General features: G+C 39.7%; 1 protein-coding gene across 1 annotated transcript; it reads right to left on the bottom strand.

Moving 5' to 3' along the window:
* Window positions 1-110: 110 nt before the first annotated feature.
* LOC139938602 (transmembrane protease serine 11D-like) lies at window positions 111-24,224 on the bottom strand. Its single transcript, XM_071934193.1, has 10 exons — window positions 24,021-24,224; window positions 22,872-22,971; window positions 7,995-8,054; window positions 7,408-7,527; window positions 6,365-6,472; window positions 5,621-5,782; window positions 3,854-4,034; window positions 2,837-3,120; window positions 2,301-2,449; window positions 111-764 (listed from the first exon to the last, which is right to left on the bottom strand). Exons 1-10 carry the CDS (start codon window positions 24,120-24,122, stop codon window positions 591-593), a joined length of 1,440 nt encoding a protein of 479 aa, XP_071790294.1. The 5' UTR covers window positions 24,123-24,224; the 3' UTR covers window positions 111-590.
* Window positions 24,225-27,949: the final 3,725 nt, after the last annotated feature.

Genomic DNA, 27,949 nt, shown 5'->3' with positions numbered 1-27,949 from the left:
ACTTGACGGCGGATTATGCCTAGGGACCTCTCGCACGAGAACGGGACTTGAATCAAGTCTAGGGCGTTAGTGGGCCCTTAACCAATAACTCCTCAGAATTACACACATGCTAATTGCTATGTAAGATGCTATTTTATTAAGGATTGATCCACTGATGAGAGAGCCATGGAGCCATTGACTGATCATTAACAAAATAAACCATAAACAATAATAAAAGGGGGAACAAAATAATAATAAAATAAAAATAAAAAGAGCAGAGAACAGAGACATCCCAAATATATAAATCGCCTAGGTTGCGCGCCTATTACTAAAATAATTATGCATTATCGCACGTTATGATAACGAACATTTTGTTCCAACGTACATTGACGTAAGCAGGAAACAAACTCACGCAATTTCACGGGCCAAGTTCATTAAAACACTCGAGACTTCATGGTGCAGCCATCTTGAATTTCTCCCAATTGTATCAATATTACCAAACCGAGGCCGGAAAAAAAAATAGTCTGGTTCATATATGCAAAATGATTATGAGCATTCATTATTGTTATTCGATGCGAGGAACATGACCAAGAGGGCAGTATGATGAAGGTCTATTCCATCTTTTCCTGCAGCCAGGTGACATACTTGGATACGTCGGTATAGACTCCGGGATAATCAGGTGAGGCACAACCATAACCCCAGCTTGTAACACCAACAAGGTACCATCGTTCCTCATCACTGTGACCATCCTTGGCTGCACACACCAATGGACCACCGGAATCACCCTATGTAATACAAACAATAAAAAGCTAGCATTAATTTTGTTTTAATAGTAAGATACACTCTATTTAAAAGTACTGGATACTATTGGTAACAAATTGTTAGCATACAAACCATAGAGCTATATATATTGACTAGAGCACTAACACCCCGTTATACACGCACTAAGGTTTTGAAGCCGTGTGGGCGCATCCATGTTTATGTACAAAGGCTAGAGCTATAGCTCTATGATACAAACTGATTTGTCACTCAAATATTGAGACATTGTAATGTAGTTCTTGGACGAGTTGAGTTGAATGATGATTGAGGTATGCTTCAACTGTTTGAATGTATGCCCTTCTTGAGGTACATTGAGTTATGCCTCGCCTAAACTGGTGGTACCAGCGCACATCATGTGATAGGTGTGTTAAATTGTGGGTTAAGGTATGCCTCACCTGAACTTGATGCGTCCCTAGAGGTACCCAGAACATATCATAATTATTGTTAGTTACTTGACTAAGGCGTGTTAATTGTGTTTAAGGTATGCCTCATCTGAACTGGGTGCGTTCCTTGAGGTACCTAGTGTCTTACTTGGCCTGAGGAATGCCTTACCTGACATGAATCCACACCTCCCTGGAGGTACCCTGCTCACATCATGTTGTTGGTTACTTGACTTAGGTGTGTTAGTGGGGTTTAAGGTATGCCTCATCTGAACTGGGTGCGTTCCTAGAGGTACCCAGTGTCTTACTAAGGCTTAAGGAATGCCTTACCTGACATGAATCTACACCTCCCTGGAGGTACCCTGCTCACATCATGTTGTTAGTTATTGACTTAGGTGTGTTGATGGGGTTTAAGGTATGCCTCATCTGAACTGGGTGCGTTCCTTGAGGTACGCGGTGTCTTACTTAGGCCTGAGAAATGCCTTACCTGACAGGAATCTACACCACCCTGGAGGTACCCTGCTCACATCATGTTGTTAGTTATTGACTTAGGTGTGTTAATGGGGTTTAAGGTATGCCTCATCTGAACTGGGTGCGTTCCTTGAGGTACGCGGTGTCTTACTTAGGCCTGAGAAATGCCTTACCTGACAGGAATCTACACCTCCCTGGAGGTACCCTGCACACATCATGTTGTTAGTTACTTGACTTAGGTGTGTTAATGGGGTGTAAGGTATGCCTAACCTGAACTGGGTGCGTTCCTAGAGGTACCCAGTGTCTTACTAAGGCTTAAGGAATGCCTCATCTGACATGAATCTATACCTCCCTGGAGGTACCCTGCACACATCATGATATTATAGTTACTTGACTTAGGTGTGTTAATGGGGTTTAAGGTGTGCCTTACCTAAACTGGGTACGTTCCTAGAGGTACCCAGTGTCTTACTAAGGCTTGAGGAATGCCTCACCTGACATGAATCTATACTTCCCGGGAGGTACCCCGCACACATCATGATATTATAGTTCCTTATCTTAGGTCTGTTTGTGGGGTTTAAGGTATGCCTCATCTGAACTGGGTGCGTTCCTAGAGGTACCCAGTGTCTTACTTAGGCTTGAGGAATGCCTTACCTGACATGAATCTACACCTCCCTGGAGGTACCCTGCACACATCATGTTGTTAGTTACTTGACCGCTATAACTGTTCAATGCGTTGCATGTGTCTCTCCCAATGAGAGGTACATTAGCTTCCTGAAGAATGGACGCAACGTTACCTTGCCCTGGAATGAGTGATCAGTAAAAACGTTGAGGGCGTCATTTTGAGTTCAAAATGTTGAGTAAAAAAAGAAGAAATAACGACCTTTAATCAAACGGAAGCCATGCATTTCGCAAAAGTTGACACCCTACTATTTTATTGAATTTGTTTGATGGTGATGGTGAGATTGTCTGTTAGTGATGATGGGTTGGATGTAGACCACAATAGCTATACTTTGACGGTGAGGGCGCATTGCTATACGGCTTGTCATGAAAACGGGACTTGAATCAAGTTTAGGTTGGATGGGGCGTGTGGAGTGGGGGATAGGAGATGTTGTATCTGATTAGAGCTTGGTTAATTAAATGCATTTATAACGAGAAACTCTTAAATATCAAACAGTAAAAAAACTCACACTGAGTGGCCCCGAAACCTGTGATGAAACAGTTAGAGGTTTCGTCAAACACTTTCCTGCTGTGTGTGTCCAGGCAGGCAATGTTAACGAAGTCTCCTGTGCTGTCAGGTACGGGGTCGGAGAGCACAAGGATGGCGATATCATTGTCAGAGGTTTGGGAGTTGTAGTCCCCATGAACATGGATCTGTGTCACGCTGCTCTCGTACTCCCCGTACGATGCATCGATGCTGTTTGCTGCAGAAAGCTTACCAAGCTGGACTTTCCAGCGGGAGGCATCAGCATATCTAGACCAAGAAGAAGAAACTCAAGTAAGGATTTAGTGTCTATAGGCCTGGGCGACTAGTGAAATTTACTACTAGTCGCGACTAATGTTTAATTCCCCTTGCATGATGAATGACAGCACCTTGTTTGCCGCAGGCGTAATATCACACTGAAAGGATTGAAGGATTGTGTCACTGATGTCTGATTGTGTTCATTTTAGACGTGGCTGCCTTATTAACCGAGTAGTTGAAAAACGGTAGCTGTGACTCGACTAAGCATAGAGAAAGGACCCTTTCACTATGGACTAAGCAATCACACACTATCAATTATTTATTAAAAGGTGCTTCACGCAGTCATCTCACTGGGTGTATTCCAACATGTGCCTAAAACAACAAACCTGTGAACATTTGAACTCAGTTGGTCTTCGAATATGCGAGAGAATAATGGAAGAAAAACACCCTTGAGACCTCAGCTGATGAGATGTCTCGAATTCAATTTCAAGTAGTTTAGTGAGAAATTACTTCTTTTTCCCCAAAACATGTTACTTCAGAGGGAGCCGTTCCTCACAATGCTTAATTACTATTAACAGCTCTCCATTGCTTGTAAGTAAGTTTGCTAACAATTATTTAGAATAATTGCCAATAATGTGTACAGTGCCTTTATACGAATTCCTCAAAAGCTATCTTAAGAGAACACGTCATTTGAAAGTTATAATTAATACAAAGACAATAGAAACAAAATGACGTGTTGACTTACTCTCCTTCGAAGCAATGGGCGGCGCTTACGACGTATTTGTTATCAACGAGTGTCCCTCCACAAGTAAAGTACCCGGAGAAGAAGAGTTGTGCCTGCCAGGGCCAGGCACCACGCACGGCGTCCTCGCCTCCCACGATACGACTGTTTGCCTCGGTAGGATGACGGGTACCGCAGCCTTCGTCTTTGGGAAGAAGAATGGACAAGTTTCGTCACTGTTTAAATACGGTATTGGTAGCCCAGCTGCTTAACCATTACACACATTCCACGAATGCTCATGATGAGAGACCTGGTTGTAGTTAACAACCATGACCATCTTGCTCGCTCCTTGTTTGTATTTTTTTTGTTTTTTCCCCAAACTGTATTCTTTTCAATTCGCTGTATAGGCTGTTGCCACTTGGTCGGCTCATGGGGAATTTATATGTCTATAATATGTGACTTTGTAATGTTTGAATGCAAAGCTTTCTAAATTGTCTTTTCAACATCTGGAAAGGTTAGCTTAAAAGAAATGAGGGCTGCATTACCCCCATGACATTCGTGTGAGTCTGACATGGGAAGGGGGCTCGAAGGGTTTTTAAGTAATACTGCCGTTAATAGTTCAACGATTGATGTAAACATTTATTTTTAGTGATTTGATAAACCCTCAACTAATAATCATTTCACTTATGATTATATGAAAAAAAGGAATTTGAAATTAATCGTATGACCCATGGCCGCCAGAGCTGGCGCACTAAACGTTTATGTAATAATCTTGTAATTTTACTCCAGTGTTAAAACAATAGTAATTCTTTGTCTTCATTAAAGGGTGTATGTACTTTTTGTAGGACAACAAACTCAAGGTCCATAGTCCACAGATTTACACTAAACTTACACCGTTTGACTGATAGTAGAAAGCTTCCCTGAAAATATTACGTGCTGAGGTGCTGTAGTTTTGGGGTAATGAGTAAAACAATTTAATAAAAAAAAATTCGTCTCATGAGACGAAAATTATTTTCATGACATTGTTTTACTCATTTCTCAAAAACTACAGCACCTCAGTAAGCAATCTTTGAAGGGAAGCTTTCCACTACCATTATCTTAAAACCCCGAAGTTGAATGTAAATCTTCGGACAGCTTGAAAAAGTACCCAAATCCTTTACAAGAATAAAAATTGCAAAAAAAAGATTATGCAAATAATAATAATAATTGAAAACAAATTTAATAATTGAAAAGCAAGGTTTGTAAATAAAAATCGGCAATGAGATGACCATAGAAAAAAGGGTAAAAAAAAGGTCTCGACATGATGTCAGAGAGCATCATAAATGGCTCCAATGAGGCGAATACAGTTCAGGTATCTAGAGTTGAAAATGACACGTCATCACTATTGAGAGACGTCATCACTTCTGAGAGACGTCATTACTATTGAGAGACGTCATCACTATTGAGAGACGTCATCACTATTGAGAGACGTCATCACTATTGAGAGACGTCATCACTATTGAGAGACGTCATCACTGTTGAGAGACGTCATCACTATTGAGAGACGTCATCACTATTGAGAGACGTCATCACTTTTGAGAGACGTCATCACTATTGAGAGACGTCATCACTATTGAGAGACGTCATCACTATTGAGAGACGTCATCACTATTGAGAGGCACAGAAACTAGCCCGTGCGTATACTCCCTTAGAAGTAGGCCTAAACGTAAATTGGTTTAACGCATGTCCAGCAGCGATTACGTCATACCTTACGGCGAAGATAGAAAGGTTTGTGTACTGGATGATACTTACTGGCTTCCGGATAGCAGTCATCACCGTCACAGACTGCGTATTCGACCTCTGACCCGTCGCATTGACCAACCCCACAGCTGCACTGTCTCTCTCTGCGTCTCTGACCTGCTCCACAACCTGTACTGCAGCCGGACCATTCGCCCCATCCTCCAAACTCACAGCCTGCAAGGAGTAAACAAACCAGCAGTGATTCTAGCCGCAAAATCGGACGCTACTCTTTGAGGATCGTGAGTTAAGCCAGAAACATACCTTGGCCCAATTTTATAAAGCCGTTGAGCAGAATATGCTGCTTGACAAATTTGTTTGCTAAGCAAACATCGAGTGGGACACCAGTCACAGCACTTATAAACCCATGGGGGATAGTGTAATTTTTACTCCAATCATCTGTTTCTGTAATATTTAATATTTTAAACAATTAGATGTAAAGCGCATATAAATGTTGCCCTATAAGTTATTATATTACATGCCAACATTGCACGCTGCTTGCGCAGACGACCAAAAAAGTGCAGCAGACAAACATCACCTCGGACCAATCGAAACACATAGAAAGCTTAGGTCACTGCACGTTCATCCAATGACATCATTGGGTCTGTGATTGAGTGTTGTAATCATTGCGGATAAAGACGGGGGACCAGTCTAGTGATGTGAGCTTCCAGTCTCTCAAACAAAATGTTCAGAGTTGGAGCAAAAAATATAAATTTTCTATAAAATTGGAAATCAAAACTAAATAGGGCGCCCTCTTACATCCTTCTTCGTCACTCCCGTCGCCACAGTCGTCCCAGTCATCGCACTGCCAGCTACCACGAATACAACGGCCGTTTGCGCACGTGAACTCACTCGCCCTGCATTCACCTAATACACATCAAATAGTATCCATGGTCAGTAAAGAAAAAAATCATTCATGAGATAGTTTGGATTTCTTTGACGTAAAACTATATTGAGGACGAATCAGAGCATTATGATCGAAACACATTGAAGTGTTCACTATAATATGGGTTATTTTCAGAACTACTCATTCAAGAGAGATTTTCACATGGTGTTACGGCAAATAACCTCGCTGCTTCTGTTATGCAGAAAATACAAACCCTTTTTAAACTACTTGAGAAACTTGATTGGTAAATTTAAACATTTTTTTTGCTGATCAAAGAAAAGAATACTAGAGCGGGGCTTGAACCTGAGACCTTATTTAAAACTGATACAGGTCAAAATGCTAGAAATGAAAATCTGCTTGGAAAAAATACCTCATCATACCCAAAATAACTGTGAATAATTCACACGACTGAAAAAAAGGGACAGAATTACGATCTGACTCTCTGAGTGAGGGGTACATTAACGTCAATGCCCCTGAAGACGAGCAGCGTGTACTGCTTGAAATGTTGAGTTTAAACCGGCTCTTTTCAGAGCCGACACTCCCACAAAAAAGATTTACACATTATATACCGCAAAATTACTGATTATTTCTCAGTTTCTTCCTGTATACAGCCCCTCTTTAGCTTGTTTTACTTGTCAACATAGTTAAAATACATAAATAAATAAACAAATAAGCATTGGTGTTGTTTGTAAATTGATTTGTTCCTGTTCGTACGTTCTCTATTGGTCCGTTTATCTTGTCTCTGTCTGTCCACAGGCTGATTACTACAAGCCTCATCCTCCAAACTGTTCATTTCTTTGACTGTTTAATTCTTAACTATACACCGCCATATATTGTATATGCATTCTGTTATGCTGTGTTTTTGACAGTGTGGAAATAAATGTGAATTGCATTGAAATAAAAATAAATAACTTACATCCTAGTTCGTCTCCCGCATCATTGCAGTCCTCCCAACCATCACACTGCCAGTAGTCATAGATACAGGTACCGTCATTACATTCATATTCATCGCTGGCACAACCCTGAACTGAGCTGCCTACAGTTTGTTAACAACAACAAAAACAATACAGTACAAGTATAATAAATGCTTGATATTAAAGGCTTTGGACACGTTTGGTAAATTGTCAAAGACCAATTTTCTTACTTTAGTGTATCCCAACATAAAATGCATAAAATGTTAACAAATCTGTAAAAATGTTGGCTCAACCATCGAATTTGCAAGAGAATAATGACAGAACAACATTAACGCATTACTTTGTGCGTTTTCTGATGCAAAATATTGAGGCTTCCCCAGCTGGCAGATGTTTTTTTATTTGAGTGAGATTACCTCTTTAACAAAAACTATCTTACTTCAGAGGGAGCCGTTTCTCACAAATGCATTTATTCTCTTCAAGAACAATTGAGTGTTTGCTTGTGCATTAATTGTTTGTGTTTTTGATTGATTGTTTTTTGTGAAACACCAAAACACCAAAAGAAAAAAAAGAAAAAATACAAAAATCTTACAGTATTCTGGGAAGTATGCGCACCACCACTGTCTCTTCTCTGTACTGGTCGCACCAACAGCTATAATTTGACGGGGGAAAAAATTGACAAGTAATATAAATTAACATCGGAAATGCATTGACTTGTTTATTGTGCTGTCTGGCCCTCTGTTGGTGAGCTGATTCCAGGTGTCTCGGATCGAATCGATTACAAGGGCGTTTTCGAAAATTCGACTTTTGACGATTGTGTATGGTTGTGTAGTTTCCCATTGACATGTGTATGGTTGTGTAAATTCCCATTGACTTGTGTATGGTTGTGTAGTTTCCCATTGACTTTTGTATGGTTGTGTAGTTTCCCATTGACTGGTGTATGGTTGTGTAGTTTTCCATTGACTTGTGCATGGTTGTGTAGCTGCCCACATTGACATGTGTATGGTTGTGTAGTTTCCCATTGACTTTTGTATGGTTGTGTAGTTTCCCATTGACTGGTGTATGGTTGTGTAGTTTTCCATTGACTTGTGCATGGTTGTGTAGCTGCCCACATTGACATGTGTATGGTTGTGTAGTTTCCCATTGACATGTGTATGGTTGTGTAAATTCTCATTGACTTGTGTATGGTTGTGTAGCTGCCCACATTGACATGTGTATGGTTGTGTAGTTTCCCATTGACGTGTGTATGGTTGTGTATATTCCCATTGACTTGTGTATGGTTGTGTATATTCCCATTGACTTGTGTATGGTTGTGTATATTCCCATTGACTTGTGTATGGTTGTGTATATTCCCATTGACTTGTGTATGGTTGTGTATATTCCCATTGACTTGTGTATGGTTGTGTATATTCCCATTGACTTGTGTATGGTTGTGTAGTTTCCCATTGACTTGTGTATGGTTGCGTAGTTTCCCATTGACATGTGTATGGTTGTGTAGTTTCACATTGACTTGTGTATGGTTGTGTATATTCCCATTGACTTGTGTATGGTTGTGTAGTTTCCCATTGACATGTGTATGGTTGTGTAGTTTCCCATTGACTTGTGTATGCTTGTGTATATTCCCATTGACTTGTGTATGGTTGTGTAGTTTCCCATTGACTTGTGTATGCTTGTGTAGTTTCACATTGACTTGTGTATGGTTGTGTAAATTCTCATTGACTTGTGTATGGTTGTGTAGTTTCCCATTGACTTGTGTATGGTTGTGTATATTCCCATTGACTTGTGTATGGTTGTGTAGTTTCCCATTGACTTGTGTATGGTTGTGTAGTTTCACATTGACTTGTGTATGGTTGTGTATATTCCCATTGACTTGTGTATGGTTGTGTAGTTTCCCATTGACATGTGTATGGTTGTGTATATTCCCATTGACTGGCGTATGGTTGTGTGTATTCCCATTGACTTGTGTATGGTTGTGTAGTTTCCCATTGACTTGTGTATGGTTGTGTGTATTCACATTGACTTGTGTATGGTTGTGTAGTTTCCCATTGACTTGTGTATGGTTGTGTATATTCCCATTGACTTGTGTATGGTTGTATAGTTTCCCATTGACTGGTGTATGGTTGTGTGTATTCCCATTGACTTGTGTATGGTTGTGTATATTCCCATTGACTTGTGTATGGTTGTGTAGTTTCCCATTGACATGTGTATGGTTGTGTAGTTTCCCATTGACTTTTGTATGGTTGGGTAGTTTCCCATTGACTTGTGTATGGTTGTGTAGTTTTCCATTGACTTGTGCATGGTTGTGTAGTTTCCCATTGACAAGTGTATGGTTGTGTAAATTCTCATTGACTTGTGTATGGTTGTGTAGCTTCCCATTGACATGTATATGGTTGTGTAGTTTCCCATTGACATGTGTATGGTTGTTTAGTTTCCCATTGACATGTGTATGATGATGTTGTTTCCCATTGACATGTGTATGGTTTGGTATATTCCCATTGACTTGTGTATGGTTGTGTATATTCCCATTGACTTGTGTATGGTTGTGTATATTCCCATTGACTTGTGTATGGTTGTGTATATTCCCATTGACTTGTGTATGGTTGTGTAGTTTCCCATTGACTTGTGTATGGTTGCGTAGTTTCCCATTGACATGTGTATGGTTGTGTAGTTTCACATTGACTTTTGTATGGTTGGGTAGTTTCCCATTGACTTGTGTATGGTTGTGTAATTTTCCATTGACTTGTGCATGGTTGTGTAGTTTCCCATTGACAAGTGTATGGTTGTGTAAATTCTCATTGACTTGTGTATGGTTGTGTAGCTTCCCATTGACATGTATATGGTTGTGTAGTTTCCCATTGACATGTGTATGGTTGTGTAGTTTCCCATTGACATGTGTATGATGATGTTGTTTCCCATTGACATGTGTATGGTTTGGTATATTCCCATTGACTTGTGTATGGTTGTGTAGTTTCCCATTGACTTGTGTATGGTTGTGTAGTTTCCCATTGACATGTGTATGGTGGTGTAGTTTCCCATTGACATGTATATGGTTGTGTAGTTTCCCATTGACATGTGTATGATGATGTTGTTTCCCATTGACATGTGTATGGTTTGGTATATTCCCATTGACTTGTGTATGGTTGTGTAAATTCTCATTGACTTGTGTATGGTTGTGTAGCTTCCCACATTGACATGTGTATGGTTGTGTAGTTTCCCATTGACGTGTGTATGGTTGTGTATATTCCCATTGACTTGTGTATGGTTGTGTATATTCCCATTGACTTGTGTATGGTTGTGTATATTCCCATTGACTTGTGTATGGTTGTGTATATTCCCATTGACTTGTGTTTGGTTGTGTATATTCCCATTGACTTGTGTATGGTTGTGTATATTCCCATTGACTTGTGTATGGTTGTGTAGTTTCCCATTGACTTGTGTATGGTTGCGTAGTTTCCCATTGACATGTGTATGGTTGTGTAGTTTCACATTGACTTGTGTATGGTTGTGTATATTCCCATTGACTTGTGTATGGTTGTGTAGTTTCCCATTGACATGTGTATGGTTGTGTATATTCCCATTGACTTGTGTATGGTTGTGTAGTTTCCCATTGACTTGTGTATGGTTGTGTAGTTTCCCATTGACTTGTGTATGCTTGTGTAGTTTCACATTGACTTGTGTATGGTTGTGTAAATTCTCATTGACTTGTGTATGGTTGTGTAGTTTCCCATTGACTTGTGTATGGTTGTGTATATTCCCATTGACTTGTGTATGGTTGTGTAGTTTCCCATTGACTTGTGTATGGTTGTGTAGGTTCCCATTGACATGTGTATGGTTGTGTAGTTTCCCATTGACTTGTGTATGGTTGTGTAGTTTCCCATTGACATGTGTATGGTTGTGTATATTCCCATTGACTGGCGTATGGTTGTGTGTATTCCCATTGACTTGTGTATGGTTGTGTAGTTTCCCATTGACTTGTGTATGGTTGTGTGTATTCACATTGACTTGTGTATGGTTGTGTAGTTTCCCATTGACTTGTGTATGGTTGTGTATATTCCCATTGACTTGTGTATGGTTGTGTAGTTTCCCATTGACTTGTGTATGGTTGTATAGTTTCCCACTGACTGGTGTATGGTTGTGTGTATTCCCATTGACTTGTGTATGGTTGTGTATATTCCCATTGACTTGTGTATGGTTGTGTAGTTTCCCATTGACATATGTATGGTTGTGTAGTTTCCCATTGACTTTTGTATGGTTGTGTAGTTTTCCATTGACTTGTGCATGGTTGTGTAGTTTCCCATTGACAAGTGTATGGTTGTGTAAATTCTCATTGACTTGTGTATGGTTGTGTAGCTTCCCATTGACATGTATATGGTTGTGTAGTTTCCCATTGACATGTGTATGGTTGTGTAGTTTCCCATTGACATGTGTATGATGATGTTGTTTCCCATTGACATGTGTATGGTTTGGTATATTCCCATTGACTTGTGTATGGTTGTGTAGTTTCCCATTGACTTGTGTATGGTTGTGTAGTTTCCCATTGACTTGTGTATGGTTGTATAGTTTCCCATTGACTGGTGTATGGTTGTGTGTATTCCCATTGACTTGTGTATGGTTGTGTATATTCCCATTGATTTGTGTATGGTTGTGTAGGTTCCCATTGACATGTGTATGGTTGTGTAGGTTCCCATTGACATGTGTATGGTTGCGTAGTTTCCCATTGACTTTTGTATGGTTGTGTAGTTTCCCATGATTTGTGTATGGTTGTGTAGTTTTCCATTGACTTGTACATGGTTGTGTAGTTTCCCATTGACAAGTGTATGGTTGTGTAAATTCTCATTGCCTTGTGTATGGTTGTGTAGCTTCCCATTGACATGTATATGGTTGTGTAGTTTCCCATTGACATGTGTATGATGATGTTGTTTCCCATTGACATGTGTATGGTTTGGTATATTCCCATTGACTTGTGTATGGTTGTGTAGTTTCCCATTGACTTGTGTATGGTTGTGTAGTTTTCCATTGACTTGTGCATGGTTGTGTAGTTTCCCATTGACAAGTGTATGGTTGTGTAAATTCTCATTGACTTGTGTATGGTTGTGTAGCTTCCCATTGACATGTATATGGTTGTGTAGTTTCCCATTGACATGTGTATGGTTGTGTAGTTTCCCATTGACATGTGTATGATGATGTTGTTTCCCATTGACATGTGTATGGTGTGGTATATTCCCATTGACTTGTGTATGGTTGTGTAGTTTCCCATTGACTTGTGTATGGTTGTGTAGTTTCCCATTGACATGTGTATGGTTGTGTAGTTTCCCATTGACTTGTGTATGGTTGTGTAGTTTCCCATTGACTTGTGTATGCTTGTGTAGTTTCACATTGACTTGTGTATGGTTGTGTAAATTCTCATTGACTTGTGCATGGTTGTGTAGTTTCCTATTGACATGTGTATGGTTGTGTAAATTCTCATTGACTTGTGTATGGTTGTGTAGCTTCCCACATTGACATATGTATGGTTGTGTAGTTTCCCATTGACGTGTGTATGGTTGTGTATATTCCCATTGACTTGTGTATGGTTGTGTATATTCCCATTGACTTGTGTATGGTTGTGTATATTCCCATTGACTTGTGTATGGTTGTGTAGATTCCCATTGACTTGTGTATGGTTGTGTATATTCCCATTGACTTGTGTATGGTTGTGTATATTCCCATTGACTTGTGTATGGTTGTGTAGTTTCCCATTGACTTGTGTATGGTTGCGTAGTTTCCCATTGACATGTGTATGGTTGTGTAGTTTCACATTGACTGGTGTATGGTTGTGTATATTCCCATTGACTTGTGTATGGTTGTGTAGTTTCCCATTGACATGTGTATGGTTGTGTATATTCCCATTGACTTGTGTATGGTTGTGTATATTCCCTTTGACTTGTGTATGGTTGTGTAGTTTCCCATTGACTTGTGTATGCTTGTGTAGTTTCACATTGACTTGTGTATGGTTGTGTAAATTCTCATTGACTTGTGTATGGTTGTGTAGTTTCCCATTGACTTGTGTATGGTTGTGTATATTCCCATTGACTTGTGTATGGTTGTGTAGTTTCCCATTGACTTGTGTATGGTTGTGTAGTTTCACATTGACTTGTGTATGGTTGTGTATATTCCCATTGACTTGTGTATGGTTGTGTAGTTTCCCATTGACATGTGTATGGTTGTGTATATTCCCATTGACTGGCGTATGGTTGTGTATATTCCCATTGACTCGTGTATGGTTGTGTAGTTTCCCATTGACTTGTGTATGGTTGTGTGTATTCACATTGACTTGTGTATGGTTGTGTAGTTTCCCTTTGACTTGTGTATGGTTGTGTATATTCCCGTTGACTTGTGTATGGTTGTGTAGTTTCCCATTGACTTGTGTATGGTTGTGTATATTCCCATTGACTTGTGTATGGTTGTGTAGTTTCCCATTGACTTGTGTATGGTTGTGTAGTTTCCCATTGACTTGTGTATGGTTGTGTATATTTCCATTGACTTGTGTATGGTTGTGTGTATTCCCATTGACTTGTGTATGGTTGTGTAGTTTCCCATTGACTTGTGTATGGTTGTGTAGTTTCCCATTGACTTGTGTATGGTTGTGTAGTTTCCCATTGACTTTTGTATGGTTGTGTAGTTTCCCATTGACTTGTGTATGGTTGTGTAAATTCCCATTGACTTGTGTATGGTTGTGTATATTCCCATTGACTTGTGTATGGTTGTATAGTTTCCCATTGACTGGTGTATGGTTGTGTGTGTTCCCATTGACTTGTGTATGGTTGTGTATATTCCCATTGACTTGTGTATGGTTGTGTAGTTTCCCATTGACATGTGTATGGTTGTGTAGTTTCCCATTGACTTTTGTATGGTTGTGTAGTTTCCCATTGACTTGTGTATGGTTGTGTAGTTTTCCATTGACTTGTGCATGGTTGTGTAGTTTCCCATTGACATATGTATGGTTGTGTAAATTCTCATTGACTTGTGTATGGTTGTGTAGCTTCCCATTGACATGTGTATGGTTGTGTAGTTTCCCATTGACATGTGTATGGTTGCGTAGTTTCACATTGACTTGTGTATGGTTGTGTAGTTTCCCATTGACATGTGTATGGTTGTGTATATTCCCATTGACTGGCGTATGGTTGTGTATATTCCCATTGACTTGTGTATGGTTGTGTAGTTTCCCATTGACTTGTGTATGGTTGTGTGTATTCACATTGACTTGTGTATGGTTGTGTAGTTTCCCATTGACTTGTGTATGGTTGTGTATATTCCCATTGACTTGTGTATGGTTGTGTAGTTTCCCGTTGACTTGTGTATGGTTGTATATTCCCATTGACTTGTGTATGGTTGTGTAGTTTCCCATTGACTTGTGTATGGTTGTGTAGTTTCCCATTGACTTGTGTATGGTTGTGTATATTCCCATTGACTTGTGTATGGTTGTGTGTATTCCCATTGACTTGTGTATGGTTGTGTAGTTTCCCATTGACTTGTGTATGGTTGTGTAGTTTCCCATTGACTTGTGTATGGTTGTGTAGTTTCCCATTGACTTTTGTATGGTTGTGTAGTTTCCCATTGACTTGTGTATGGTTGTGTAGTTTCCCATTGACTTGTGTATGGTTGTGTATATTCCCATTGACTTGTGTATGGTTGTATAGTTTCCCATTGACTGGTGTATGGTTGTGTGTATTCCCATTGACTTGTGTATGGTTGTGTATATTCCCATTGACTTGTGTATGGTTGTGTAGTTTCCCATTGACATGTGTATGGTTGTGTAGTTTCCCATTGACTTGTGTATGGTTGTGTAGTTTTCCATTGACTTGTGCATGGTTGTGTAGTTTCCCATTGACATATGTATGGTTGTGTAAATTCTCATTGACTTGTGTATGGTTGTGTAGCTTCCCTTTGACATGTGTATGGTTGTGTAGTTTCCCATTGACATGTGTATGGTTGCGTAGTTTCACATTGACTTGTGTATGGTTGTGTAGTTTCCCATTGACATGTGTATGATGATGTTGTTTCCCATTGACATGTGTATGGTTTGGTATATTCCCATTGACTTGTGTATGGTTGTGTAGTTTCCCATTGACTTGTGTATGGTTGTGTAGTTTCCCATTGACTTACGTATGGTTGTGTATATTCCCATTGACTTGTGTATGGTTGTGTAGTTTCCCATTGACTTGTGTATGGTTGTATAGTTTCCCATTGACTGGTGTATGGTTGTGTGTATTCCCATTGACTTGTGTATGGTTGTGTATATTCCCATTGACTTGTGTATGGTTGTGTAGTTTCCCATTGACTTGTGTATGGTTGTGTAGTTTCCCATTGACTTGTGTATGGTTGTGTATATTCCCATTGACTTGTGTATGGTTGTGTAGTTTCCCATTGACGTGTGTATGGTTGTGTATATTCCCATTGACTTGTGTATGGTTGTGTAGTTTCCCATTGACTTGTGTATGATTGTGTAGTTTCCCATTGACTTGTGTATGGTTGCGTAGTTTCCCATTGACTTGTGTATGGTTGTGTAGTTTCCCATTGACTTGTGTATAGTTGTGTAGTTTCCCATTGACTGGTGTATGGTTGTGTGTATTCCCATTGACTTGTGTATGGTTGTGTAGTTTCCCATTGACTTGTGTATGGTTGTGTAGTTTCCCATTGACATGTGTATGGTTGTGTAGTTTCCCATTGACTTTTGTATGGTTGTGTAGTTTCCCATTGACTTGTGTATGGTTGTGTAGTTTTCCATTGACTTGTGCATGGTTGTGTAGTTTCCAATTGACAAGTGTATGGTTGTGTAAATTCTCATTGACTTGTGTATGGTTGTGTAGCTTCCCATTGACATGTATATGGTTGTGTAGTTTCCCATTGACATGTGTATGGTTGTGTAGTTTCCCATTGACATGTGTATGATGATGTTGTTTCCCATTGACATGTGTATGGTTTGGTATATTCCCATTGACTTGTGTATGGTTGTGTAGTTTCCCATTGACTTGTGTATGGTTGTGTAGTTTCCCATTGACATGTGTATGGTTGTATAGTTTCCCATTGACTGGTGTATGGTTGTGTGTATTCCCATTGACTTGTGTATGGTTGTGTATATTCCCATTGACTTGTGTATGGTTGTGTAGTTTCCCATTGACATGTGTATGGTTGTGTAGTTTCCCATTGACTTTTGTATGGTTGTGTAGTTTCCCATTGACTTGTGTATGGTTTTGTAGTTTTCCATTGACTTGTGCATGGTTGTGTAGTTTCCCATTGACATATGTATGGTTGTGTAAATTCTCATTGACTTGTGTATGGTTGTGTAGCTTCCCATTGACATGTGTATGGTTGTGTAGTTTCCCATTGACATGTGTATGGTTGCGTAGTTTCACATTGACTTGTGTATGGTTGTGTAGTTTCCCATTGACATGTGTATGATGATGTTGTTTCCCATTGACATGTGTATGGTTTGGTATATTCCCATTGACTTGTGTATGGTTGTGTAGTTTCCCATTGACTTGTGTATGGTTGTGTAGTTTCCCATTGACTTACGTATGGTTGTGTATATTCCCATTGACTTGTGTATGGTTGTGTAGTTTCCCATTGACTTGTGTATGGTTGTATAGTTTCCCATTGACTGGTGTATGGTTGTGTGTATTCCCATTGACTTGTGTATGGTTGTGTATATTCCCATTGACTTGTGTATGGTTGTGTAGTTTGCCATTGACTTGTGTATGGTTGTGTAGTTTCCCATTGACTTGTGTATGGTTGTGTATATTCCCATTGACTTGTGTATGGTTGTGTAGTTTCCCATTGACGTGTGTATGGTTGTGTATATTCCCATTGACTTGTGTATGGTTGTGTAGTTTCCCATTGACTTGTGTATGATTGTGTAGTTTCCCATTGACTTGTGTATGGTTGCGTAGTTTCCCATTGACTTGTGTATGGTTGTGTAGTTTCCCATTGACTTGTGTATAGTTGTGTAGTTTCCCATTGACTGGTGTATGGTTGTGTGTATTCCCATTGACTTGTGTATGGTTGTGTAGTTTCCCATTGACTTGTGTATGGTTGTGTAGTTTCCCATTGACATGTGTATGGTTGTGTAGTTTCCCATTGACTTTTGTATGGTTGTGTAGTTTCCCATTGACTTGTGTATGGTTGTGTAGTTTTCCATTGACTTGTGCATGGTTGTGTAGTTTCCAATTGACAAGTGTATGGTTGTGTAAATTCTCATTGACTTGTGTATGGTTGTGTAGCTTCCCATTGACATGTATATGGTTGTGTAGTTTCCCATTGACATGTGTATGGTTGTGTAGTTTCCCATTGACATGTGTATGATGATGTTGTTTCCCATTGACATGTGTATGGTTTGGTATATTCCCATTGACTTGTGTATGGTTGTGTAGTTTCCCATTGACTTGTGTATGGTTGTGTAGTTTCCCATTGACATGTGTATGGTTGTGTAGTTTCCCATTGACTTGTGTATGGTTGTGTATATTCCCATTGACTTGTGTATGGTTGTATAGTTTCCCATTGACTGGTGTATGGTTGTGTGTATTCCCATTGACTTGTGTATGGTTGTGTATATTCCCATTGACTTGTGTTTGGTTGTGTAGGTTCCCATTGACATGTGTATGGTTGTGTAGTTTCCCATTGACTTTTGTATGGTTGTGTAGTTTCCCATGACTTGTGTATGGTTGTGTAGTTTTCCATTGACTTGTGCATGGTTGTGTAGTTTCCCATTGACAAGTGTATGGTTGTGTAAATTCTCATTGCCTTGTGTATGGTTGTGTAGCTTCCCATTGACATGTATATGGTTGTGTAGTTTCCCATTGACATGTGTATGATGATGTTGTTTCCCATTGACATGTGTATGGTTTGGTATATTCCCATTGACTTGTGTATGGTTGTGTAGTTTCCCCTTTGCTTGTGTATGGTTGTGTAGTTTCCCATTGACAAGTGTATGGTTGTGTAAATTCTCATTGACTTGTGTATGGTTGTGTAGCTTCCCATTGACATGTATATGGTTGTGTAGTTTCCCATTGACATGTGTATGGTTGTGTAGTTTCCCATTGACTTGTGTATGGTTGTGTAGTTTTCCATTGACTTGTGCATGGTTGTGTAGTTTCCAATTGACAAGTGTATGGTTGTGTAAATTCTCATTGACTTGTGTATGGTTGTGTAGCTTCCCATTGACATGTATATGGTTGTGTAGTTTCCCATTGACATGTGTATGGTTGTGTAGTTTCCCATTGACATGTGTATGATGATGTTGTTTCCCATTGACATGTGTATGGTTTGGTATATTCCCATTGACTTGTGTATGGTTGTGTAGTTTCCCATTGACTTGTGTATGGTTGTGTAGTTTCCCATTGACATGTGTATGGTTGTATAGTTTCCCATTGACTGGTGTATGGTTGTGTGTATTCCCATTGACTTGTGTATGGTTGTGTATATTCCCATTGACTTGTGTATGGTTGTGTAGTTTCCCATTGACATGTGTATGGTTGTGTATATTCCCATTGACTTGTGTATGGTTGTGTAGTTTTCCATTGACTTGTGCATGGTTGTGTAGTTTCCCATTGACAAGTGTATGGTTGTGTAAATTCTCATTGACTTGTGTATGGTTGTGTAGCTTCCCATTGACATGTATATGGTTGTGTAGTTTCCCATTGACATGTGTATGGTTGTGTAGTTTCCCATTGACATGTGTATGATGATGTTGTTTCCCATTGACATGTGTATGGTTTGGTATATTCCCATTGACTTGTGTATGGTTGTGTAGTTTCCCATTGACTTGTGTATGGTTGTGTAGTTTCCCATTGACTTGTGTATGATTGTGTAGTTTCCCATTGACTTGTGTATGGTTGCGTAGTTTCCCATTGACTTGTGTATGGTTGTGTAGTTTCCCATTGACTTGTGTATAGTTGTGTAGTTTCCCATTGACTGGTGTATGGTTGTGTGTATTCCCATTGACTTGTGTATGGTTGTGTAGTTTCCCATTGACTTGTGTATGGTTGTGTAGTTTCCCATTGACATGTGTATGGTTGTGTAGTTTCCCATTGACTTTTGTATGGTTGTGTAGTTTCCCATTGACTTGTGTATGGTTGTGTAGTTTTCCATTGACTTGTGCATGGTTGTGTAGTTTCCAATTGACAAGTGTATGGTTGTGTAAATTCTCATTGACTTGTGTATGGTTGTGTAGCTTCCCATTGACATGTATATGGTTGTGTAGTTTCCCATTGACATGTGTATGGTTGTGTAGTTTCCCATTGACATGTGTATGATGATGTTGTTTCCCATTGACATGTGTATGGTTTGGTATATTCCCATTGACTTGTGTATGGTTGTGTAGTTTCCCATTGACTTGTGTATGGTTGTGTAGTTTCCCATTGACATGTGTATGGTTGTGTAGTTTCCCATTGACTTGTGTATGGTTGTGTATATTCCCATTGACTTGTGTATGGTTGTATAGTTTCCCATTGACTGGTGTATGGTTGTGTGTATTCCCATTGACTTGTGTATGGTTGTGTATATTCCCATTGACTTGTGTTTGGTTGTGTAGGTTCCCATTGACATGTGTATGGTTGTGTAGTTTCCCATTGACTTTTGTATGGTTGTGTAGTTTCCCATGACTTGTGTATGGTTGTGTAGTTTTCCATTGACTTGTGCATGGTTGTGTAGTTTCCCATTGACAAGTGTATGGTTGTGTAAATTCTCATTGCCTTGTGTATGGTTGTGTAGCTTCCCATTGACATGTATATGGTTGTGTAGTTTCCCATTGACATGTGTATGATGATGTTGTTTCCCATTGACATGTGTATGGTTTGGTATATTCCCATTGACTTGTGTATGGTTGTGTAGTTTCCCCTTTGCTTGTGTATGGTTGTGTAGTTTCCCATTGACAAGTGTATGGTTGTGTAAATTCTCATTGACTTGTGTATGGTTGTGTAGCTTCCCATTGACATGTATATGGTTGTGTAGTTTCCCATTGACATGTGTATGGTTGTGTAGTTTCCCATTGACATGTGTATGATGATGTTGTTTCCCATTGACATGTGTATGGTTTGGTATATTCCCATTGACTTGTGTATGGTTGTGTAGTTTCCCATTGACTTGTGTATGGTTGTGTAGTTTCCCATTGACATGTGTATGGTTGTGTAGTTTCCCATTGACTTGTGTATGGTTGTGTAGTTTCCCATTGACTTGTGTATGGTTGTATAGTTTCCCATTGACTGGTGTATGGTTGTGTGTATTCCCATTGACTTGTGTATGGTTGTGTATATTCCCATTGACTTGTGTATGGTTGTGTAGGTTCCCATTGACATGTGTATGGTTGTGTAGTTTCCCATTGACTTGTGTATGCTTGTGTAGTTTCACATTGACTTGTGTATGGTTGTGTAGTTTCCCATTGACTTGTGTATGGTTGTGTATATTCCCATTGACTTGTGTATGGTTGTGTAGTTTCCCATTGACTTGTGTATGGTTGCGTAGTTTCCCATTGACATGTGTATGGTTGTGTAGTTTCACATTGACTTGTGTATGGTTGTGTATATTCCCATTGACTTGTGTATGGTTGTGTAGTTTCCCATTGACATGTGTATGGTTGTGTATATTCCCATTGACTTGTGTATGGTTGTGTAGTTTTCCATTGACTTGTGCATGGTTGTGTAGTTTCCCATTGACAAGTGTATGGTTGTGTAAATTCTCATTGACTTGTGTATGGTTGTGTAGCTTCCCATTGACATGTATATGGTTGTGTAGTTTCCCATTGACATGTGTATGGTTGTGTAGTTTCCCATTGACATGTGTATGATGATGTTGTTTCCCATTGACATGTGTATGGTTTGGTATATTCCCATTGACTTGTGTATGGTTGTGTAGTTTCCCATTGACTTGTGTATGGTTGTGTAGTTTCCCATTGACATGTGTATGGTTGTGTAGTTTCCCATTGACTTGTGTATGGTTGTGTAGTTTCCCATTGACTTACGTATGGTTGTGTATATTCCCATTGACTTGTGTGTGGTTGTGTAGTTTCGCATTGACTTGTTTATAGTTGTGTATATTCCCATCGACTTGTGTATGGTTGTGTAGTTTCCCATTGACTTGTTTATGGTTGTGTAGTTTCCCATTGACATGTGTATGGTGGTGTTGTTTCCCATTGGCATGTGTATGGTTGTGTATATTCCCATTGACTTGTGTATGGTTGTGTGTATTCCCATTGACTTGTGTATGGTTGTAGATATTCCCATTGACTTGTGTATGGTTGTGTAGTTTCCCATTGACTTGTGTATGGTTGTGTAGTTTCCCATTGACTTGTGTATGGTTGTGTAGTTTCCCATTGACTTACGTATGGTTGTGTATATTCCCATTGACTTGTGTATAGTTGTGTAGTTTCCCATTGACTTGTTATGGTTGTGTATATTCCCATTGACTTGTGTATGGTTGTGTTTTCTCATTGACATGTGTATGGTTGTGTATATTCCCATTGACTTGTGTATGGTTGTGTAGTTTCCCATTGACTTGTGTATGGTTGTGTAGTTTCCCATTGACTGGTGTATGGTTGTGTCAATTCCTATGGACTTGTGTATGGTTGTGAAGTGTCTCCTTGACTTGTGTATGGTTGTGTAGTTTCCCATTGACTCGTGTATGGTTGTATAGTTTCCCATTGACTTGTGTATGGTTGTGTAGTCATTAACCATCAACATATTCTGTGTTACTCATGTTAGTTTTAATTACTCTGAAGAGGTGTTTGATGCATTTTGGCACAGTTTTTTGTCCAAATTAAACTTCTGATTTTTTTTATTAAAAAAAAAAAAAAAAAAAAAAGTTAGGCGGCGATTTCGAAAGGCCTTCTAAAACTGGCAGTTGTTTTTCGGGGGGGGGGTTGAGCTTTGAAAAATGTCACGTATAGCTTGCCTCTGGACTTGGCATCTCTGTTGACCCAAGATTCGGCTCAGGCAAGCTTGGCTATCGCGCTTTGCGTAAAACACATTCAAGGCTTCAGACGAGGACGGAGCCGGAAGTTTCGAAAAGGGCGATGGGCGATAAAGGACATCAATCTAGAAATCCCATCAAATACAAATGCTTGTTTTCTCAATCCAGTTCCATGTGAAAGGTTGGTGGCAGCAGACTTTATTTCCACAGGTAAATTTGTCATTGTTCATGTATTTCTGAGCATGCGCACATTGCCAAGTACAATGGATTTAACCTGGTAAGTCCCGAACACCTCATTAAATTAAACTTCATACCCCAAAACTCTATAGGTTTCTAAACTGAAATGACAAGGATTAATTAAAGACCGCATACCAAACTTGTATGATACAGAGTTAAACGAAACAAACCCTTCGGGCATTTTTCAAGATCAACAACAGAACTCTGACACTCAATATAAACCACTTTTTACAAAATCTTCACAAAGTACTCATAAATCCACACGCTGTGAAAGGCGGTTAGAATGATCTACCTTTATCGCTGGAGGCGCCCTTTTTCTTTTCCACAGATTTCACCTTTTTAAGCTCTTCCAGTACGCTTTTTAAGGCTTCTTTGGCGAAGATGTTCTTTTTCTGTGCCGTGGTTAAATAAAATAATATAGAACTATAATATTAGTTTACAACAAATAAGGCGGGCAGTGTTTTAACTTGAGTTATTTTATTCTTAGAGTGCGCAATGGTAAGGAAAAGCACGGCAAAACAACAAGTCGAAAAGCAAATTTGAGAAAAGTTAATAATATATTAAGCTTTGCTGCCACAAAAATGAGATGAAAGTGAGATGAAAGTGTCAAAAGAGGCCGAAACAGTAAATGTAGCTCCACAAACTACAACTTTTACAAAATGCTGCCGCTCGTGTTTTAACAAAATCTAAAAAACATGATCATATTACACCTATATTGCAGGAACTTCACTGGCTACCCATTCGACAACGAATTCAATTCAAAATTCTACTTATTGCATTTAAATCTCAGTTCGGCTTGACTCCGTCTTATATTTCAAATCTCCTTGTACCTTATGCCCCCTCTCGCACTCTTCGTTCTTCTGCTAAGTCCCTTTTAACTATTCCTGGGACTTCCTCATCGTATGGCGATCGTGCCTTTTCCACTTGTGCTCCCAAACTTTGGAACGCTCTACCTAACAACGTCAGGCGCTGTAGTTCACTTCCATTGTTTAAAAACATGCTTAAGACTCATTTATTTAAATCCTCTTACACTTAGCTCATTACATGTATTGACAGTAGATTATTCATTGTATAATTTTGTATTATGCTCTACGTATCTTTTTTGTTGTATGTATTGTTTTTTTGTTCTGCGCCTCGGAATAGGGTCTTGTACACTAGATAGATGGCACATTATAAACGCATTATTATTATATTACAATCCATACAAATCCATGCCTTTGAAATTTGGGCAAAGCCTCTTCAATTTATCATTATCTAATAATACAAAATAAAAGAATGGTCGAGTTAGGCTGGTGTTTAAATTCACTATAAGTGTTTCAAATCGCTTTATTATGTGGGCCCCTTTCTATCCACAGACGCACACACCCTGAAGCAAAATTAACAATTTCCAAAAAACTAACTAAATCACCAACTAATGACTAACAATTTCTTTAAAGTTTACCTTCTGTCCCATTCCCTGTTTGAGTTTTGATCCATCGCTGAGAGCACACAAACTGACCACGGTCAGCCCAACGACCAGGATTGCCAGACCGAGATTCCTCATGATGCCACGGGGTGAACTGCGTTGTCTTCCCGGTAGGTGATTCCCTCAAACTGAACACCCTCCTTCAAGACCCGGACTTGTTATAAGCTTGCCTGAATACTTCAGGAGGGTGTGTCTTTCAAGTTTCCATATCAAAAGAGAAACAAACCTTTTGTGTCAATGGAGACAATCCATGTTGCTAAGATACTGTTTACTTACTTTTGCATGTTTTAGAGATTAGGGCGGGAAGGTTTTTGAAAGTTTGTTTGATTAAAATAAGTGAAGGATTTCGTATAACAATTTACACCCAGACTGTTATATTTTTCTTGTACTAATTTAAGCCCTTCAACTCTGGCTTAAGTATTTCTGTACATATTGGTCTCAGCTAAACACACTTGATGATGTTTTTAAAGAAAACGACCTTGCAGAATTGGCTGACCGAAGCAACGATGTCAAAGTGCTTCGCTATTTTCAAAACATGTCAATGCAGTACTGAGTGTTTTCAAATATTTAACTATAACTGTCACATTACACAGGAGCAACAAAATAATTACTTTGCATGTTTCAAATTTTTGAAATGATGTTTATTGAGATCTCTTGACGGAAGACGTATAAAGCACTATTCTAACCAATTTTCCCAAAATGCTGGGTGGTAAAGCATAGAGTTTGTTAGACTTGATGACAAGTCGTTAGGCGCTGCCTATTTTGTCTGCCTTTCATGCAACAGTCACAGTGCGATGGTACGCATGCAACAGTCGTAGGTAGCGCGAGGCAGCTCTAACCATTGATCTCCATTATACTGTCAGTATAATGGAGACTAGCGGGATGCCGCGCTTCGCGCGGCACCCCGCTAGGATATAAAAATCCTTTACACAAATATTTCGAAATGTGGGTGAGAGTGTTATACGCCTCTCTCAATATTTATGCATGGCGTCATAATTCTAACCCAAAATGAAGCTATTTCGCACGTCCACCACTACTTGCAGTGGCTGTACCCACCTCGTTTTGGGTTAGACAACGTACCTTATGCATCTAGAAACTATAAGGCTCCCCCGTGATCCTTATAGGGGTCTAATATGTTGGGCCTCCCTAACGTTACACGTTTTTCAAATCAGCGTTGATAGGTGAAACTGACCGTTAGCCAGCAATAACTAAAGTTTCTTTTGTACTACACTACCAAAACTTTCTCCACACACTCAATATTCATTCATAATGCTTGCATTTCCTTTTTACAAAACATCGTCAAAAATGACATTTTTACGTCCCACGATACATAGCGTTGCTACAGCACTATAAGTAAAGCGAGTTTTTGGAACATGCTGTGTGCCACAAATCTAATTTATCTACTGTTTTTTTTTTTCGGGGGGGGGGGGCGGGGGTGGTAAGAGCGTAGGCCTCTTTTTAGTTTATTCTCATCTGAATTGGTCTTGTAAACTTTCTGGTCAATAGGCTGCATGTATAACGGGAGCACTTAACGTGAACGTCAAAAAAGTGTTTGGCAGGCAGAGATGCCAAGTCCAGAGGCTAGCTATATGTGAGATTTTTCAAAGCTCAACCCCATCCCCCCGGAAAAAAAAATTGCCAGTTTAAGAAGGCCTTTTTAAATCGCCGCCCAACTTTTTTTTTTATTTATTTTTTTTATTTTTTTATAAATAAATAAAACAATGTGAAATTTAATTGTGGACAAAAAGTGTTTCAAAATGCATCAAAAGCCTCCTCAGAATAATTAAAACTCACTTGAGGTACACAGGAGATGTTGATGGTTAATGTGGAGGTTCGATTGTGTCAGATTATATCCTTCCAAACTTGAAAAAAATAGACTAAAAATGATGTCCAAAATCAATCGCTCACTTCTTCTGCCTGTTGTGTCTTCGCTAGTGGAGCGCATTTCAACGAATTTGCTAAAAGAATCGGAACAAACTTGTGCGCAATAAGCGTTTTGCGCTCTGCCGAATTTGAGCTGAACCTACTGGATGAGCAAACGCGTGCGCAATCTGCAATTTTGCGCTCTGTTTGTACAAATTTTGTACAAAAAATGTCGTTAATTTTTTTTCCCGATCTCGCCCCAATAATGGTTGATGTGCGTGTGAGCGTGAGACAGAGCCCAAATGCGTGAGTCTCACGCCTAATGCGTGAGACTTGGCAGGTCTGGTTTTGTTTTATTGTCACTTTGGGCTTATTGCATCTCGCGAAATTTGAACGACAAACGACACAATTTCTGACCGCGTTCATGTTCACGCTGCTCTAGGAACAAACCTCCATACATCCCATATCTCTGGAACCCTATATCGTACAAACTAAATAAAAACGATAAACTCGTCCCCACTCCTTAATTTTCTCTAACTTATTTCACTTTCAGAAAGCATGTCAAGTCATGTTTAGGGTTTGTTACGTCCAGTTTGGGTCAATAGACAAACTCCTAAAAATGTACCCCATTCAGCCGCACGAGGTCTCTTTTGTTAATATTATCTCCATCAGTAACCAACCCGACGGGCCGATGACTAAATTAATCTTCATAATGGATTTGGCAAAATGTACATTCTGAGACCTGACCGACACACTGCTCTAACCAATTTTGTGAATGGACTTATTCAAAAGGAAACTTAATGTCGTTTTGCTTAACAACTTTGACCAAATGCAAAGCAAAGTTCTTTTTTTTACAGCTTCAAAACAGCCTTTGACGTGTGTGTATAAGTTTCACCATAGAGTAAGGAATGGTTTCACAATTCTACCGCCATGGTTAAACTCTGAAACTGCAACATTATACCTCCATGAACAGACCGTATTCTAAAACGGTATTCATGTACCCATTTGAGTTTACTGGCAAAAGGTCCAAGGTCGCCACCCACTGTCAACCTAAAGTGGTCCCACGGCGACCTTCTTCACCAAGCAACAGGTGGCCTGTCTCAAACCAGACAACACACCGCTCACAATACACTGACCAGAATGGCTCTTTGTGTAAGGCCCCCCCACCCCCAAAATGTTATTAATTGTAAAGTTCCCTTAGACACCTTCCAACCTATAGCCGGCCCTACCCAATGTTTCCAAATTATTAAGCTTCCGTTTGATCCCATCCTTGTTCATCATGATAATTCTCATGCCGTTTGGAAGTGAATGCTTTTTTATAAATATTCTCCATTTAATCTTTTCAACAAATGAGTCACCCGCAGAAGGATTTCTAGGAAGTCTGATAACAACGTCGACCAGTGGTTGACACATGGTCACCTGCGAAACATCAATCTACGGTACTTAATCCATTCAATGCAAATTCGGTCAAATTCGTGAGATTGGTTTCGGATTTGTCCTGGCACACAGCCTCTTCGACCCTTTCGACCCTGCGCGGCAATGAATGAACCAATCCGGAGAACCATGCTTAGTACAACACGAAAGTAACCTGACCAAAAAGGGCGGATCGAATGGCGGGTGGGCGTTCAAGGGGCAATGAATGAACCAATCCGGAGCACCATCTGCGAAACACTGTCCAATGAGTCGCCTGTCAGAAAGATTTCTAGGAAGTCTGGTAACAACATCGACCAGTGGTTGACGCACGGTCGCCGCCCAAACTTCCTCCAATCACATGACTTGTAAGTGCGAGTTTGGATCCGGGTTTTGCAGACTTGCAACCCGACGTCTGAAACCACACAAACGTATTGAATTCCACACAAACAACCGTGTTGGATTCCACAAGGATGCCATACCACTGGACCTTCTAATTTTCAATCCAAGATGGCGCAGGTTACGCTTTTAATAGTATAGATCAATGGCTCTAACCGACTGACTCACACACACATACTGGGATCGATGGTGTGTGTATCGTCCCCGCAGCTACGCCGCGCTGTAACTACACA

The sequence above is a fragment of the Asterias amurensis genome, chromosome 6, assembly GCF_032118995.1.
Source record: "Asterias amurensis chromosome 6, ASM3211899v1".
Taxonomy (NCBI): domain Eukaryota; kingdom Metazoa; phylum Echinodermata; class Asteroidea; order Forcipulatida; family Asteriidae; genus Asterias; species Asterias amurensis.
This window is presented reverse-complemented; position numbering and strand designations above follow the sequence as displayed.